At 49.7% G+C, this 17,613-nt stretch overlaps 1 protein-coding gene and 1 long non-coding RNA gene across 4 annotated transcripts in view; one reads left to right on the plus strand and one right to left on the minus strand.

Moving 5' to 3' along the window:
* Positions 1-580: 580 nt before the first annotated feature.
* Positions 581-17,613, minus strand: part of LOC119954533 — a 22,235-nt gene continuing 5,202 nt past the window's right edge. The window contains exons 3-7 of one of the 3 annotated variants that reach the window (XM_038779834.1): positions 10,242-10,253; positions 8,411-8,554; positions 5,722-5,748; positions 4,177-4,328; positions 581-1,503 (exon numbers count right to left, since the gene is read on the minus strand). In XM_038779834.1, coding sequence (XP_038635762.1) covers positions 1,288-1,503; positions 4,177-4,328; positions 5,722-5,748; positions 8,411-8,554; positions 10,242-10,253 — 551 coding nt within the window. In that variant the 3' untranslated portion in view covers positions 581-1,287. The remainder of the gene's footprint in view (positions 1,504-4,176; positions 4,329-5,721; positions 5,749-8,410; positions 8,555-10,241; positions 10,254-17,613) is intronic. The other 2 variants (XM_038779836.1, XM_038779835.1) reach the window with 2 other exon arrangements.
* LOC119954534 overlaps positions 10,255-17,613 on the plus strand; it is a 12,597-nt gene continuing 5,238 nt past the window's right edge. Inside the window, exons 1-2 of the long non-coding RNA XR_005458258.1 lie at positions 10,255-10,352; positions 17,502-17,584. This is a non-coding gene — a long non-coding RNA (uncharacterized LOC119954534). The remainder of the gene's footprint in view (positions 10,353-17,501; positions 17,585-17,613) is intronic.

Here is a 17,613-nt window from a genome sequence, read left to right on the forward strand (position 1 = left end):
TCATTTCAAGCAGGATAAGTCAACTTGTGATTCTCCTCATTTCTGTTCTTTGGTATTTTGCTGCTACAGCAACACCAGTGACCACAGTTCAAAATAGTCCAATGTTAGTGAATGATTTCCGGGTGATCTTTCAGCACTGTATTAAGACTATAGAAATATCAGGGGTTTTCCTCCCGACGGTACAAAGAAATCACGTGAGAGGTCAAATGATCCTGACAACTATTCCAACAGCGTTGAGAATAAATCTGGCAGCAAGCAACAGAAACTGAGGAAACACACGCCACAAAAATATTCACAACATAAGTGACAATTATACCAGTATAATTCAGCCCTGCAAATCACTTCTGCAAGAAACTTTCTTTTTTGAAATAGTTTTAATTTTTTTTTAATATACTTTTATTCTCCTCCTTTTTCACATTTTCTCCCAAATTTACACCCAACAATAAACAATAATCAGTCACGAATGTAATGTCAATCCCCATATCAATAACAACAATCACATCCTCCCACCAAACCCCAGACATTAGCCCGCGTGTTCATATAAACAAATGACAAAAAGGAATCAGGAATCACCCATAGTCACCATTAACACACACTGCCCCCCTCCCGCCAACCCTCCCAGCTCCTCCCCAATGTTCAATATAACCCAATTCCCGAAAGCACATAATGAATAACGCCCATGAATTGTAGAACCCCTCCATCCCTCCCCTCAATTCAAATTTAAAATAGTTTTAATTTTGAACAAACCCATAACAGCTTTAAAATTATCTGCAAATGTTTATACAAGGATAAGAAGTGGGGAAATATAATTATAGATATAATATATTATAGTTGAGTAACTTTATAAGCATGTTCCTGCATTCAACATTTAAGCGTAATTGATAGAATAGCTCAGTACAATCCCAGTTTCTGGGAAAGAGTCACCAATTAAAATGTTAACTTGTTCCTACTCCACATAAAACAACTGTACTTTTTTAAACCACCTTTTATGAGAGAAATGACAGGTTAACAGCTTAGTATTTCTTAATATTTGCTACCCTCCAGTTTCCCCAGGATCAGCTACTGAACAAGATTTACATTATTCAAACTCACCAATAATTAAGTATTTTTAGTCCAAAAATTATGATAAAATGCCTGGTATAATTACAGCTTAAATTAGAACGCACAGACTTCTTTCTGTCATACATCATTAGCTTATTCTTAAGGGTTGCCAGTATTTTAGTGGCAGTGTCAGCTTGTTTTTAGGAGTTTGGTTTATCCGCCCTTGCCAATACTCTCCTTTTCCAGTTATGTTACCAGCTCCAGGTGTGTTTCTTCATCGATGGACTTTGTCACCTTCTTTAACGCTAATTTATAAAGTCCATTTTCCGGCTCTGCACACAGGCAGTGACCAATTGCTGACGCGGATTCGAACACCGAGAATTGTCCCAGATTTTTCATGTAAAATATGATGTTGCGTTTATTGAAATCGACTGTTTCTTCGTCTGGGACGGTTGTCGTCTCCTGTATTTAAACAAAAAAATCGAGTTTGTCACAGTACATCCAGGAAAACTCAGTCTACGTCCATACAGCAACTTTTCCATTAAGAAGCCAAACAGCCGGGTGGCACAGTGGTTAGCATTGCTGCCTCACAGCGCTGAGGACCCGGGTTCAATCCCGGCTCTGGGTCACTGTCCGTGTGGAGTTTGCACATTCTCCCCGTGTCTGCGTGGGTTTCGCCCCCACAACCCAAAGATGCACAGGGTAGGTGGATTGGCCTTGAATACCGAAAAAGGGAGGAAATGTTACATTTAAACAGAACCTTGGTTCAAGCACATTTGGAGTACAGTGTACAGTTCTGACCTCTGTATTACGACAGGTGTATTGAAGCACTGATTTACAAAGAATTAGAGATGCAACAATCAGGAAAGATTGAACAGGCTTGGGCTAATTTTCTTTTGAGAATGCAAAGCAGAGGCCTGACAGTGGTCTTCAAAATGATGAAGTGGATGAAATGGATGGTGGTGGAGGAGCTGTTTTCTTCATCTGCTTGTGTCCAGAACAAGGGACTCTAAATATAAGACGATGAGTAACAGGCCAAATAACGGATTTAGGGAAATACGTGTGGGCTGGTGGTGTGCTGGTGCAGTGGACGAGTAATCCAGAGGTCTCGACAGATGTTCTGGGGACATGGGTTTAAATCTCACCATGGCATCTGGATTTAAAAGCTGATCTCAGTAAAGATGACCATTGAACCTAGCGGATTTCACTAAAAGCCGATTTAGTTCACTAATTTGGTTTGAGGAAGGAAATCTGCCAGTTTTATCCAGTCTGGTGTGCATGTGACTATAGACCACCACACAATGCAGTCGACTTTAAAATGGCCTAGCTAGCCACTCAGTTGTACCAAAATCCTGGAATACGTTTCCTCACGGGACCGTGGATGTACCTACACCAAATGCCCCGTGGGTGGCATGGAGGCACAGCGGTCAGCACTGTTGCCTCTCAGCCTCAGGGTTCGACTCCGACCTAGGGTGACTGTGAGGTGTTTGCACGTTCCCCCCGTGCCTGCGTGGGTTTCCTCCGGGTGCTCCGGTTTCCTCCCACAGATGTGCAGGTCAGGTGGATCGGCCATGCTAAATTGCCCCTCAGAGTCCAACAGTTAGCTGGGATTATGGGGTTGCAGGGATAGGGCAGGGCCCCCCGCGAAGGGGGTGAGTGACAGGGTGCTCTCGGGGGTCTGGGTCGGGGAGGGGAAGATATCCGATATCTACAAGCTTATGCAGGAGGTGGAAGAGGCGTCAGTAGAGGAGCTGAAAATGAAGTGGGAGGGGGAACTGGGGGAACAGATCGAAGACGGGACATGGGCTGATGCCCTGGAGAGGGTAAATTCTTCCTCCTCGTGTGCGCGGCTTAGCCTCATCCAATTCAAGGTGCTGCATAGGGCCCACATGACTGGGACGAGGATGAGTAGGTTCTTTGGGGGTGAAGACAGGTGTGTCAGGTGCTCGGGGAGTCCAGCGAACCATGCCCATATGTTCTGGGCATGCCCGGCATTGGAGGAGTTCTGGAAGGGGGTGGCGAGGACAGTGTCAAGGGTGGTGGGATCCAGGGTCAAGCCAGGATGGGGACTCGCGATCTTTGGGGTTGGGATAGAGCCGGGAGTGCAGGAGGCGAAAGAGGCCGGAGTGCTGGCCTTTGCGTCCCTAGTAGCCCGGCGAAGGATTTTGCTACAGTGGAAGGACGCGAGGCCCCCAAGCGTGGAGACCTGGATCAATGACATGGCGGGCTTCATTAAGCTTGAGAAGGTTAAATTCGCCCTGAGAGGATCGGTGCAAGGGTTCTTTAAACGGTGGCAACCTTTCCTCGACTTTCTGGCTCAACGATAGGGTACTGGGACAGTAGCAGCAGCAACCCGGGGGGATGGGGGGGGGGGGGGGGGGGGGGGATGTTGATTATGTTGGCTTATTTTATTTAAATTTGATTTATCTAATTTTAGTTTATGGTTAAGTTCTCTTGTTTGGGGGGGGGTGGGGGAATGTGATACATGTGATGTTACGGTATGGGGGGAATTGTGGGTGTTATGGGGCTGTTAGTTGCATATTACTGCTTTTTGCTATACTTGTTATATTTTCTGTAAAAAATTCCAATAAAAATTATTTAAAAAAAAAAAGGGATAGGGCGGGGGAGTGGGCCTAGGTGGGATGCTTTTTCAGAGGGTCAGTGCAGACTCAATGGGCCGAATAGACTCCTTCTGCGCTGCAGGGAATCTATAACTTTGAAGACTGCTGCAGTTCAAGAAGATGGCTCCCTCTACTTTGCCGCCAGGAATGCTCACGGCCCACAAAATAATGATAGGACATGTTGGTGAAGGTGAGGAGATGGAACCCGTTATCACATTAAGTGGGAATCTGCATGTTCTCATCACTCTCTGTATCTGACTCAGGGGTGAGAGGCAAAGCTGACTACTCCTGACTCCAGGTGCATTAATAGGAATTGTAGCACCTCTACCTCACACAGCGGCACTTTGAACCTGAAACATTCCTGTACGGCTTTGTGACTTTCTGATTATGGTGAGTGGGAGAAGGTGAGCATGTCCCACTTCTCAACAGTGTTTTCCTTCAAGGTAAGTGCTGGTAAATCGAGCCCCAAGAGTACTCGCGGAGGATTGTGAGATAACTTCAGGGTTGCACTCACCAGAAACACAATACTTGTGGATTTGCTGCATGACATTTGATATCTCTTTGAGTTGCATTCCACCACAAAGGAAGCGGGAAATGAAAACTTCTGAAAATCACACTCCTTAGTGCACTTTCCTGACTCATAGAAATTTATATCAAATTCGATGCCTGTGGAAAGATCAAAAACAAAGGATGAACAAATCACGAGTGATAGATTCTGTAACTGAGGTCACAGTGAACCTGGGGATGTACAAGACTAAGAAGGTGGCAAGATAAAGCTGATTAGGCCGTTTAATAAAAGCTCTTTGGAGCAGAAGTGTAAAGTACATTGTGTGGAACCTTTATAAAACACTGGTGAGGTCCCAGCGAGAGTACTGTGTCCAATCCTGGGCACTTCAGGAAGGATGTCAGAGTCTCAGTGAGGTGAGATTTAGTAGAATGGTTCCGGGAATGAGAGGCTTCAGCCCAGTCTGTTCCTTCCTGGTGGGGTAGGACATGATGAAACCGCTGAGCTGATGCGAAGGGACTGGAGAAAGTGGGATTGTTCCTCCTTAGGGCAAAGGAAGTTAGGAGCGGATTTAACCGAGGGGTTCAAAATTATCGAGAGGTTTACCAGAGTAAGTAGGGAGAAATCTTTTAGGTTTTAAAGGTCACCACAGATTAGGCAAATCAACCCAAATATAGTCGAGTGCACTCCAAAGAATGGAGAATTGTGGGCAGCAAGGTTGGACACGTGGCTAGCACTGTGGCTTCACAGCGCCAGGGTCTCAGGTTCGATTCCCCGCTGGGACACTATGTATGCGGAGTTTGCACGTTCTCCCCGTGTCTGCGTGGGTTTCCTCCGGGTGCTCCAGTTTCCTCCCACAGCCCAAAGACGTGCAGGTTAGGTGGATTTACCATGATAAATTGCCCTTAGTGTCCAAAAATGTTAGGAGGGGTTATTGGGTTACGGGGATAGGGTGGAAGTGAGGGCTTAAGTTGGTTTGTGCAGGTTCGATGTGCCGATTGGCCTCCTTCTGCACTGTATGTTCTATGTTCTAATTGTTCAAATAATATTTCAGCTTTTTAAGAATTTGCTTCCACCACTCTGCATTGTGCAGAATCTGCAGCAATTCTCTCTCCACATACAAAAGGCACCTCCTCGAGGTGAACATGGATTAAGATGTGGCTGAACTGTGAGGCCTCCGGTGGTCGAATTGCCTTCCCATACTTATGACTGAGGCTCATGGGTGGCATGGTGGTGCAGCGGTTAGCGCTGCTGCCTCTAAATAAGCAAGTTTATTTTAATCTAGCCCACTTGGCGCATGACATCAGATGCTCGTTTCGCACCCCACTCCGATTTACCTTCTTGTTGGCTTCCGTGATTAGTCTTTTAAAATGGCCGACAGTCTATTCCTCTCCCCAAACACTCACCCTGTCCCTGCCTGGTGGGCTAGGTTCCAATAGAAATCCTCCAATGTTACCAAGAAACCCCTTGTTTGGAGAATTGAAGCAAGTGCTCTGGGAGCAACTAATTGTAATTTGTCAGGAATATTCAGGTCTGAACAATTCAATAACTTACCCTTTACTAAGTTGTTGGGCCTCATCGCTAGTCACAAGAAGAATAAAAAAAGACTCAGATTAGTGACTAAATTGAGAATCAGCAGATAACCTCTACATGGTCACATGACCCCTTAATTAATGAATAATTAACTAATTTTTTTTTTTTGCGGGGGTGGCACAGACTGGATGAGGTAGAAAGGCAAAAGGAGTTGGGAGCTCAGGTGCAAGGGTCATTAAAAACAGCACCTGAAATGGATCAGGTCAGACAGAAATGGATTCTTGGGTTTTACAGCAAGGGTTTCGTAATAGCAAATTCAAGATTTTTAAAATTTGTTCGTGAGGTGTGGGCATTGCTGGCTGGACCAGCATTTATTGTCCATTCCTAATTGCCCTTGGGAGAGTGGCAGTGTGCTTGCCTTCCTGAACCTCTGCAGTCCATGTAGGTACACCCACACTGCTGTTAGGGAGGGAGTTCCAGAAACTTTGACTCAGTGACAATGAAGGATATTTCTGTAAGGGGCAATGGAAGGAGTCCACATGGAGTAGTCAAGAGACAAAATTTATTTAATTTAATAAAGTTAATCAGATACACAACTCCAGTTGGGTCTTGTCTTGTCAGTGCCTGACTAGCCCACACTATTTCTACACCCTGCTTTGTTCACAAGGAAAGGGAAATGGATAGTGAGGCACAGTTATCTGTTATAAAGTTATCTGGATTGGCAAATTTAACAAATGACCAATTCGAAGCACCAAACTTTAGGAAAGGCGTGAAGGCGTTAGAGAGGGTTCAGAAATACAAGAATGTTTTGTGGGATGTGGACCTTTGGTTGCGTAGAGGTTGGAGAAGAGGAGTTGGGAGGAAGTTTGATTGAGGTGTTCGGGATCATGAGGGGTCTGGGCAGAGTAGAGAGGGAGAATCTGTTCCCAGTGGCGGTATGGGCAACATGGTAACACAGTGGTTAGCCCTGTGGCTTCACAGCGATAGGAACCCGAGTTCGATTCCCGGCTTGGGTCACTGGGCGGAGTCTGCACGTTCTCCCCATGTCTGTGTGGGTTTCCTCCGGGTGCTCCGGTTTCCTCCCACAAGTCCCGAAAGACATGCTGTTAGGTGAATTGCTCATTCTGAATTCTCCGTCAGTGTACCTGTTGTGGGAGCTGCGTTTTCAGAACTCCAAAATGTATCATGGAGTCCAACCAGCCTCCCCCTTTAATGTATTGTTGCTTTTGAAGCACCCGGCCTGGTCTCCAGGTGTGGTATTACAATTGTGGACACGTGGGTTTTTAAACACGAAACAATGTTTATTCCATGAATTCAACTTAACCTTTTTAAATAAAACGAAAGGGAAAATGCTGGAAAATCTCAGCAAGTCTGGCAGCATCTGTAGGGAGAGAAAAGAGCTAACGTTTCGAGTCCGATGACTCTTTGTCGAAGCTTTGTCAAACCTTTTTAAATAAACATTGGATCCCTTAACACCCCTTACTTCAAAGATAACCCCGAAAATAATACAACACTAAATAATCCCTCAAAATGGTCCTTCAAACCTCCAAAAGACTTAACACCGTTAAACAGAAACACATCAGGTTAAAGACATTACTATTATGAGTTTAAATCACCCAAATGATTCAGAGATATTCTTTCCTGGCAGAGATCACAGCTGATCCAGCTCACTGCAAAACACAGGCATACCCAAACTCTTTTCCTCAAAACTGGCTTTTCCTTTCAAACAGCTCACCCCAAACCAGCCAGGCACTTTTCAGCTGCTCTCTCAAACTGAAACTAAAACTCCCAAAAAAGCAGAAGTGGGCTCAACTCAGCTACCCCCACCCTCTGACATCACTTCAGTAATATGAGCTGCTCCATTTCTTAAAGGTACATTGCTTAAACATCCATTTCTTCAAGGTACTCTCACATGACAGTACCCGAAGAGGTGTCGGAATGTGGTGACTAGGGGCTTTTCACAGTAACTTCATTGCAGTGTTACTGCAAGCCTACTTGTGACAATAATAAAGATTGTAAAAGAGATCGAGAACCAGCGGGCACAGATTTAAGGTAGTTGGAGAAAGGAGCAATGGTAACTTGGAATTGCACTGCTTGAGAGTGTGGCAGAGGCAGATTCAATCAGGACATTCGAAACAAAATTGGATCATTATCTGGAGAGGAAACATTTGAGGGCTACAGGGAAATGGTGGTGGAGTGGCACTCGGCGAATGGCTCTTGCAGAGAACTGGCAGAGACACGATGGGCCAAATGGCCTCCTTCTGTGCTGCCAATCAATGATTCTTTGTAAGTTGACCCAGTTAGGCTACTGGAGCCCCACACTCTGAACCCTAGAAATACAGGCTTTTTCTTATTAAGCGCATCTTCATAGACACATGGTTTCTCCTCTTAGAGAATAGTGGGGAAGGATTCCCGAGCTGATTGCCTGCCCATCAAACCGTGTAACAAAGGCTCCTTTGGTGGTGAACTAGTCCTGGTGTTGGACTTGAACCTGGAGTTTCATGTTCAGGTGTAGGGATGTATCACTGTCACAAGTACAGGATAAATCTCTACATCTATTGCGGACAGTTGGAGTTTTCAATTGCTCATCCCCACTGAGCTAAACGCTAGACCCTTAAAAATAAATATATAAACTTAACGAGGACCTGGGACTGGATAAAATGAACATTAATATTCCAGTTATCTAAATTGGCCGACACAAAATATATACCTTCAGTTCTTTCTTTATTATTCATGTCTCGAAACTCTGCTAGTTTACGTATTTTGTTATTCGAGAACACCAATAGTTTATGAAGCCGATCCTGCACTAACACAGTGCGCTTGTATGAAAAATCGAGACAGTCATCCACAAAATCTAAATAAAAATAAATCTTTTTACAGACAGGCAACAACATCAATACAGCCTTTTCTGGAGCCACAAGTTCTTGGGCGGAATTCTCCGCTACCGCGATAAATCGGGAAGGCCGTCGTGAACTTGGCCGAGTTTCACGACGGCCTCGGAGGCCGTTCCTCGCATCTAATTCACCCCCACCCGGGGGGCTAGGAGCGGCGCTCCGTAAATCTCGGCCGAGAGGCCTTGACACTTGCGTCAAAGCGGCGCACAGAGAATGACGTGACGGCGCCGCCTATGTGACGTCAGCTGCGCATGCACGGTTGCCGTCTTCCCCTCCGCTGCCCCGCAAGATGTGGCGGCTTGATCTTGCGGGGCGGCGGAGGGGAAAGAGAGCGTCGCTTTGAGATGCCGGCCCGACGATCGGTGGGCACCGATCACGGGCCAGTCCCCTCCCGAGCACGGCCGTGGTGCTCACTCCCCTCTACACCCCCCACAAGCTTCAAACGGCACTTTGGCGCCCATGTTCACGACGGCAGCGACCAGGTGTGGTTGCCGTCGTCGTGAGCCGGTCGGGAACGGCAGGCCGCTCGGCTCATCCGGGCCGGAGAATCGCGGGGCCGTGAAAAACAGCGAGCGCCGATTCTTCCGAGCCGGGGGGGTGGGAGAATCGCGGGGGGGGGGCGTGTCGTGAGTCGCCCGGCCCTCCCGCGATTCTCCCACCCGGCGTGGGGAGCAGAGAATTCCGCCCCTTGTCTCTGAGGAAGGCTGTTCTTGTTGTAGAAGAGGTGTGGGGAAGGTTTACCAGGCTGATTCCTGGGATGGCGGGACTGACATGTGAGGAGAGATTGAGTCGCTTAGGGAGGGAGGGGTTGGGGTGGATCTCATTGAAATCAAAATTCCTAACAGGACTAGACATGGTAGATTCAAGATGGATGTTCCCGCTGGTGGGAGTGACCAGAACTAGGAGTCACAGTCTGAGGATATGGGGTAGACAATTCAGGACAGAGGTGAGCAGAAGTTTCTTCACCCAGAGAGTGGTGAGTTGCCATCTTCCAGATGAGCCATTAAACAAATGATTCCTGTCCCCTCTATTTGATTAATGTTAAGAATCCCATGGCTACTGTGGTAGTCACCACTTGTTGTATATTACATGGATTACGGCACTGCCCGTATATTAGAGGTACAAGGGTAAATCCCTTCCTGCAGGCTCCGCCCAGTAGGCGGTGTATAAATGTGTGTGCTTGCCGGTGCTGCAGCCATTCTGGTTCCAGCTACAGGAGGCACAACATCTTTGCTCAATAAAACTTCGATTGTTCCACCATTTTCGTCTTTGTGGTAATTGATAGTGCATCACTGCTATTCTGAGCTCTGGCTTTAATGTCATTAGAAAGCAGGTGACCCGGTTATTTTCACATCACTGCGGGATCTTGCCGGCACACATTGGCCGCTGTCTTTCCTACAATACCGCACTTCATTAGCTGTGAATAGCTTTGTGACTTCCTGAGGTACAAACATTAGGTGCGAGTTTTTCTTTCATGTGTTTACACAGGAAATTTGAATAGATCATCAACTGCATTAAAATAGCAGAGAGGGGAACTTTGTTTCAACTTGTCAGGAAGAGGAATTGGCTCGCTAATCAGTATTGAAGGATTGAACTGAGCTACTAGAACCTTAAACTTTAGAATATTTGAAAATGTCCATAACTTACCTCCTGGAATTTCTTCACATTTCAGCATAAGTTATGAAAGAAAAAGAAAGAATTATTGGAAGACTGATCACAGTCACAACTGCAGGTCGATCATCTGTCAAAATTGGTTCAGTGAGTACATAAAATAACACTGTGCACATTGTCATTTGAGGTTTACTGGCTATCACTCTTACCTTTTAACCAGAAGGACATGTGCTCAAAATCTTACTGATAGAGCTGACCTATCAAGGCAGACACACCCAGTGCAGACCTGAGAGAGTGCAGCACTGTCGGTGGGTCAGTACTGAGGGAGCCCCGCACTGTCAGAGGGTCAGTACTGAGGGAGTGCTGCACTGTCAGAGGGTCAGTACTGAGGGAGTGCTGCACTGTCAGAGGGTCAGTACTGAGGGAGTGCTGCACTGTCAGAGGGTCAGTACTGAGGGAGTGCCGCACTGTCAGAGGGTCAGTACTGAGGGAGCGCCGCACTGTCAGAGGGTCAGTACTAAGGGAGTGCCGCACTGTCAGAGGGTCAGTACTGAGGGAGTGCCGCACTGTCAGAGGGTCAGAACTGAGGGAGTGCTGCACTGTCAGAGGGTCAGTACTGAGGGAGTGCCGCACTGTCAGAGTGTCTGTACTGAGGGAGTGCCGCACTGTCAGAGGGTCTGTACTGAGGGAGTGCTGCACTGTCAGAGGGTCAGTACTGAGGGAGTGCTGCACTGTCAGAGGATCAGTACTGAGGGAGTGCTGCACTGTCAGAGGGTCAGTACTGAGGGAGTGCCGCACTGTCAGAGGGTCAGTACTGAGGGAGTGCCGCACTGTCAGAGGGTCAGAACTGAGGGAGTGCTGCACTGTCAGAGGGTCAGTACTGAGGGAGTGCCGCACTGTCAGAGTGTCTGTACTGAGGGAGTGCCGCACTGTCAGAGGGTCTGTACTGAGGGAGTGCTGCACTGTCAGAGGGTCAGTACTGAGGGAGTGCTGCACTGTCAGAGGATCAGTACTGAGGGAGTGCTGCACTGTCAGAGGGTCAGTACTGAGGGAGTGCCGCACTGTCAGAGGGTCAGTACTGAGGGAGCGCCGCACTGTCAGAGGGTCAGTACTGAGGGAGTGCCGCACTGTCAGAGGGTCAGTACTGAGGGAGTGCCGCACTGTCAGAGGGTCAGAACTGAGGGAGTGCTGCACTGTCAGAGGGTCAGTACTGAGGGAGTGCCGCACTGTCAGAGTGTCTGTACTGAGGGAGTGCCGCACTGTCAGAGGGTCTGTACTGAGGGAGTGCTGCACTGTCAGAGGGTCAGTACTGAGGGAGTGCCGCACTGTCAGAGGGTCAGTACTGAGGGAGTGCTGCACTGTCAGAGGGTCAGTACTGAGGGAGTGCTGCACTGTCAGAGGGTCAGTACTGAGGGAGTGCTGCACTGTCAGAGGGTCAGTACTGAGGGAGTGCTGCACTGTCAGAGGGTCAGTACTGAGGGAGTGCTGCACTGTCAGAGGGTCAGTACTGAGGGAGTGCTGCACTGTCAGAGCGTCAGTACTGAGGGAGTGCCGCACTGTCAGAGGGTCAGTACTGAGGGAGCGCCGCACTGTCAGAGGGTCAGTACTGAGGGAGTGCTGCACTGTCAGAGGGTCAGTACTGAGGGAGCACCGCACTGTCAGAGGGTCAGTACTGAGGGAGTGCTGCACTGTCAGAGGGTCAGTACTGAGGGAGTGCTGCACTGTCAGAGGGTCAGTACTGAGGGAGTGCTGCACTGTCAGAGGATCAGTACTGAGGGAGTGCTGCACTGTCAGAGGGTCAGTACTGAGGGAGTGCCGCACTGTCAGAGGGTCAGTACTGAGGCAGCGCCGCACTGTCAGAGGGTCAGTACTGAGGGAGTGCCGCACTGTCAGAGGGTCAGTACTGAGGGAGTGCCGCACTGTCAGAGGGTCAGAACTGAGGGAGTGCTGCACTGTCAGAGGGTCAGTACTGAGGGATTGCCGCACTGTCAGAGTGTCTGTACTGAGGGAGTGCTGCACTGTCAGAGGGTCAGTACTGAGGGAGTGCTGCACTGTCAGAGGGTCAGTACTGAGGGAGTGCTGCACTGTCAGAGGGTCAGTACTGAGGGAGTGCTGCACTGTCAGAGGGTCAGTACTGAGGAAGTGCTGCACTGTCAGAGCGTCAGTACTGAGGGAGTGCCGCACTGTCAGAGGGTCAGTACTGAGGAAGCGCCGCACTGTCAGAGGGTCAGTACTGAGGGAGTGCTGCACTGTCAGAGGGTCAGTACTGAGGGAGCACCGCACTGTCAGAGGGTCAGTACTGAGGGAGTGCTGCACTGTCAGAGGGTCAGTACTGAGGGAGTGCTGCACTGTCAGAGGGTCAGTACTGAGGGAGTGCTGCACTGTCAGAGGGTCAGTACTGAGGGAGTGCTGCACTGTCAGAGGGTCAGTACTGAGGGAGTGCTGCACTGTCAGAGGGTCAGTACTGAGGGAGTGCTGCACTGTCAGAGGATCAGTACTGAGGGAGTGCTGCACTGTCAGAGGGTCAGTACTGAGGGAGTGCCGCACTGTCAGAGGGTCAGTACTGAGGGAGCGCCGCACTGTCAGAGGGTCAGTACTGAGGGAGTGCCGCACTGTCAGAGGGTCAGTACTGAGGGAGTGCCGCACTGTCAGAGGGTCAGTACTGAGGGAGTGCTGCACTGTCAGAGGGTCAGTACTGAGGGAGTGCTGCACTGTCAGAGGGTCAGTACTGAGGGAGTGCCGCACTGTCAGAGCGTCAGTACTGAGGGAGTGCCGCACTGTCAGAGGGTCAGTACTGAGGGAGCGCCGCACTGTCAGAGGGTCAGTACTGAGGGAGCGCCGCACTGTCAGAGGGTCAGTACTGAGGGAGTGCTGCACTGTCAGAGGGTCAGTACTGAGGGAGCACCGCACTGTCAGAGGGTCAGTACTGAGGGAGTGCTGCACTGTCAGAGGGTCAGTACTGAGGGAGTGCTGCATGTCAGAGGGTCAGTACTGAGGGAGTGCTGCACTGTCAGAGCGTCAGTACTGAGGGAGTGCCGCACTGTCAGAGGGTCAGTACTGAGGGAGCGCCGCACTGTCAGAGGGTCAGTACTGAGGGAGTGCCGCACTGTCAGAGGGTCAGTACTGAGGGAGTGCCGCACTGTCAGAGGGTCAGAACTGAGGGAGTGCTGCACTGTCAGAGGGTCAGTACTGAGGGATTGCCGCACTGTCAGAGTGTCTGTACTGAGGGAGTGCTGCACTGTCAGAGGGTCAGTACTGAGGGAGTGTTGCACTGTAAGAGGGTCAGTACTGAGGGAGTGCCGCACTGTCAGAGGGTCAGAACTGAGGGAGTGCTGCACTGTCAGAGGGTCAGTACTGAGAGAGTGCCACAGTTAGAGGGTCAGTACTGAGGGAGTGTTGCACTGTCAGAGGGTCAGTACTGAGGGAGTGCCGCACTGTCAGAGGGTCAGTACTGAGGGAGTGCTGCACTGTCAGAGGGTCAGTACTGAGGGAGTGCAGCACTGTCAGAGGGTCAGTACTGAGGGAGTGTTGCACTGTCAGAGGGTCAGTACTGAGGGTGTGCTGCACTGTCAGAGGGTCACTACTGAGGGAGTGCTGCACTGTCAGAGGGTCAGTACTGAGGGAGTGCCGCACTGTCAGAGGGTCTGTACTGAGGGAGTGCTGCACTGTCAGAGGGTCAGTACTGAGGGAGGGCTGCACTGTCAGAGGGTCAGTACTGAGGGAGTGTTGCACTGTCAGAGGGTCAGTACTGAGGGAGTGCTGCACTGTCAGAGAGTCAGTACTGAGGGAGTGCCGCACTGTATGAGGGTCAGTACTGAGGGAGTGTTGCACTGTAAGAGGGTCAGTACTGAGGGAGTGCCACAGTCAGAGGGTCAGTACTGAGGGAGTGTTGCACTGTAAGAGGGTCAGTACTGAGGGAGTGCCGCACTGTCAGAGCGTCAGTACTGAGGGAGTGCCGCACTGTCAGAGGGTCAGTACTGAGGGAGCGCCGCACTGTCAGAGGGTCAGTACTGAGGGAGTGCCGCACTGTCAGAGGGTCCGTACTGAGGGAGTGCCGCACTGTCAGAGGGTCAGAACTGAGGGAGTGCTGCACTGTCAGAGGGTCAGTACTGAGGGATTGCCGCACTGTCAGAGTGTCTGTACTGAGGGAGTGCTGCACTGTCAGAGGGTCAGTACTGAGGGAGTGTTGCACTGTAAGAGGGTCAGTACTGAGGGAGTGCCGCACTGTCAGAGGGTCAGAACTGAGGGAGTGCTGCACTGTCAGAGGGTCAGTACTGAGAGAGTGCCACAGTTAGAGGGTCAGTACTGAGGGAGTGTTGCACTGTCAGAGGGTCAGTACTGAGGGAGTGCCGCACTGTCAGAGGGTCAGTACTGAGGGAGTGCTGCACTGTCAGAGGGTCAGTACTGAGGGAGTGCAGCACTGTCAGAGGGTCAGTACTGAGGGAGTGTTGCACTGTCAGAGGGTCAGTACTGAGGGAGTGCTGCACTGTCAGAGGGTCACTACTGAGGGAGTGCTGCACTGTCAGAGGGTCAGTACTGAGGGAGTGCCGCACTGTCAGAGGGTCTGTACTGAGGGAGTGCTGCACTGTCAGAGGGTCAGTACTGAGGGAGGGCTGCACTGTCAGAGGGTCAGTACTGAGGGAGTGTTGCACTGTCAGAGGGTCAGTACTGAGGGAGTGCTGCACTGTCAGAGAGTCAGTACTGAGGGAGTGCCGCACTGTATGAGGGTCAGTACTGAGGGAGTGTTGCACTGTAAGAGGGTCAGTACTGAGGGAGTGCCACAGTCAGAGGGTCAGTACTGAGGGAGTGTTGCACTGTAAGAGGGTCAGTACTGAGGGAGTGCCGCACTGTCAGAGGGTCAGTACTGAGGGAGTGCCGCACTGTCAGAGTGTCTGTACTGAGGGAGTGCCGCACTGTCAGACAGTACTCAGTACTGACCCTCTGACAGTGCGGCACTCCCTCAGTACTGACCCTCTGACAGTGCAGCACTCCCTCAGTACTGATCCTCTGACAGTGCAGCACTCCCTCAGTACTGACCCTCTGACAGTGCGGCACTCCCTCAGTACTGACCCTCTGACAGTGCAGCACTCCCTCAGTACTGATCCTCTGACAGTGCAGCACTCCCTCAGTACTGACCCTCTGACAGTGCGGCGCTTCCTCAGTACTGACCCTCTGACAGTGCGGCACTCCCTCAGTACTGACCCTCTGACAGTGCAGCACTCCCTCAGTACTGACCCACTGACAGTGCAACACTCCCTCAGTACTGCAGTGGAATGTCAGACTGGTTTAAGTGCTCAGCTTTATGGAGAAAGATTTGAAACTATAACTTCCTGACCCTGAGACAAGAGTGCTGCCCATTGCTGGCAGCTAAATATAAATCTGAAGTCTCATTTCCTTGGTATATAGAGCACCCACATAGTGGGGTGCTGCATGATGTAGCATGTCAGGCAGGTTCTTATACGTGGTGTTTAACCAACATTGTGTTGAAAGCAGTCAGTAGCAGAACCAGTACCAAAGGAACTGGTTTTGCCGTATTACAAAACATTTTATTTTGATGAAAGTTCAATGTATTTACAACCTTAATCAATATTTCACCATCAAAATGCAAGATGTAAATCTGAGCTCAGCTTGTGGTTGTATGTTTCACAATCGTTCTGAAGATTCTTGCTGCTTTCCCATAAACCATGGTGTCTGTCTGAAGGTTGGCCCACTGTCCAGGTACTGGGGAATATTTACCACTTCACATTTTTTCTTTATATCTTGGGGTGGGGCCTTGGACCTAATCGGGGCAAAAGTCCATCCTTCTACCTGTGGCTGAACCCAGGGGCCAGAAGCAGCTTGTCTAAGAGAATTAGTCATTTCCAAATGTTGGAATGTAATCAGATCATTGATCCCTCGGCCAGCTCTGACTGACGGATCACCCAAACAACCATACATAAGCCTGTATCTACGTATTTACATTGTGTATTTATATTTGTCCTATGTTTTCTTTTCACGTAAGTACGGAATGATAGAACATAGAATACAGTGCAGAAGGAGGCCATTCGGCCCATCGAGTCCGCACCGACCCACTTAAGCCCTCTCTTCCACCCTATCCCCGTAACCCAATAATCCCTCCTAACCTTTTTGGTCACTAAGGGCAATTTATCATGGCCAATCCACCTAATCTGCGCGTCTTTGGACTGTGGGAGGAAACCAGAGCACCCGGAGGAAACCCACGCAGAAATGGGGAGAACGTGCAGACTCCGCACAGACAGCGACCCAGTGGGAAATCAAACCTGGGACCCTTGTCTACTTGTGCCACCGTGCTGCCCATGATCTGTCTGGACTCTACGCAGAACAATATTTTTCACTGTACCTCGGTATACGTGACAATAAGGAAATCCAAATCCAAATCCAAAATCACCCACAAACATCTGATTAAAAAGGTGAACATCTCAATTTTGATTTAATTTTGTTCAAAAATACTGCAAAAAGATCTGCCTCCCTTTTCCTCTCTCTACCTCTTTCTGCCGCCTCTCTCTCTGCATCACTTTGCCTCTCTCTGCTCTCTCGCTGCCTCTCTCTCCCTGCTTCTCTCTCTCTGCCTCTTTCCACCTCTCTCTCTGCCTCACTCTCTGTCTGTCTCTCTCTCTGCCTTGCTCTACCTCTCTGTGTCTCTCTCACTACATCTCTGCCTCCCTCTACCTCTCTCTGTCTTTCTACCTCTCTCTGTCTCTTTCTACCTCTCTCTCTGCCTCACTCACTGTCTCTCTCTCAGCCTCTCTCTCTCAGCCTCTCTCTCTCTGCCTCGCCCGCTCTGCCTCTCTCTCTCTGCCTCCCTCTCTCTGCCTCCCTCTCTCTGCCTCCCTCTACCTCTCTCTCTGCCTCACTCTCTCAGCTTCTCTCTCTCTGCCTCTCTCTCCGTGCTGCTCTCTCTGCCTCCCTCTGCCTCTCTCCGCCTCTCTCTCTCTCTCTCTGCCCCTTTAGTCTCTCCGACATCCATTCACACCCAACATTTAATCAGGTGTCAATATGTCTGGAAGCTGGGCTGCACGGTGGCACAGTGGTTAACATTGCTGCCTCACGACGCCGAGGACCCGGGTTCGATCCCGACCCCGGGTCACCGTCCGTGTGGAGTTTGCACATTCTCCCCGTGTTTGCGTGGGTTTCGCCCCCACGACCCAAAACTGTGCAGGGTAGGTGGATTGGCCACGCTAAATTGCTCCTAAATTGGAAAAAAATAATTGGGTACTTGAAATATGTTTGGAAGTTGGGGATTTCCAAAGTAAAATTTGAGTCTTGTCCCTTTTGCAGACAGAGTCACATTCACATCCTGAGCACCATCAGAGTGGATACAATAGCAACACTTTCCAGTGAGCTCCAGTATTCTCGTCAAGGTGAGAATCTCATTGCAACATAAATTTCT

The sequence above is a fragment of the Scyliorhinus canicula genome, chromosome 19 (assembly GCF_902713615.1).
Source record: "Scyliorhinus canicula chromosome 19, sScyCan1.1, whole genome shotgun sequence".
In the NCBI taxonomy this organism is placed as follows: Eukaryota; Metazoa; Chordata; class Chondrichthyes; order Carcharhiniformes; family Scyliorhinidae; genus Scyliorhinus; species Scyliorhinus canicula.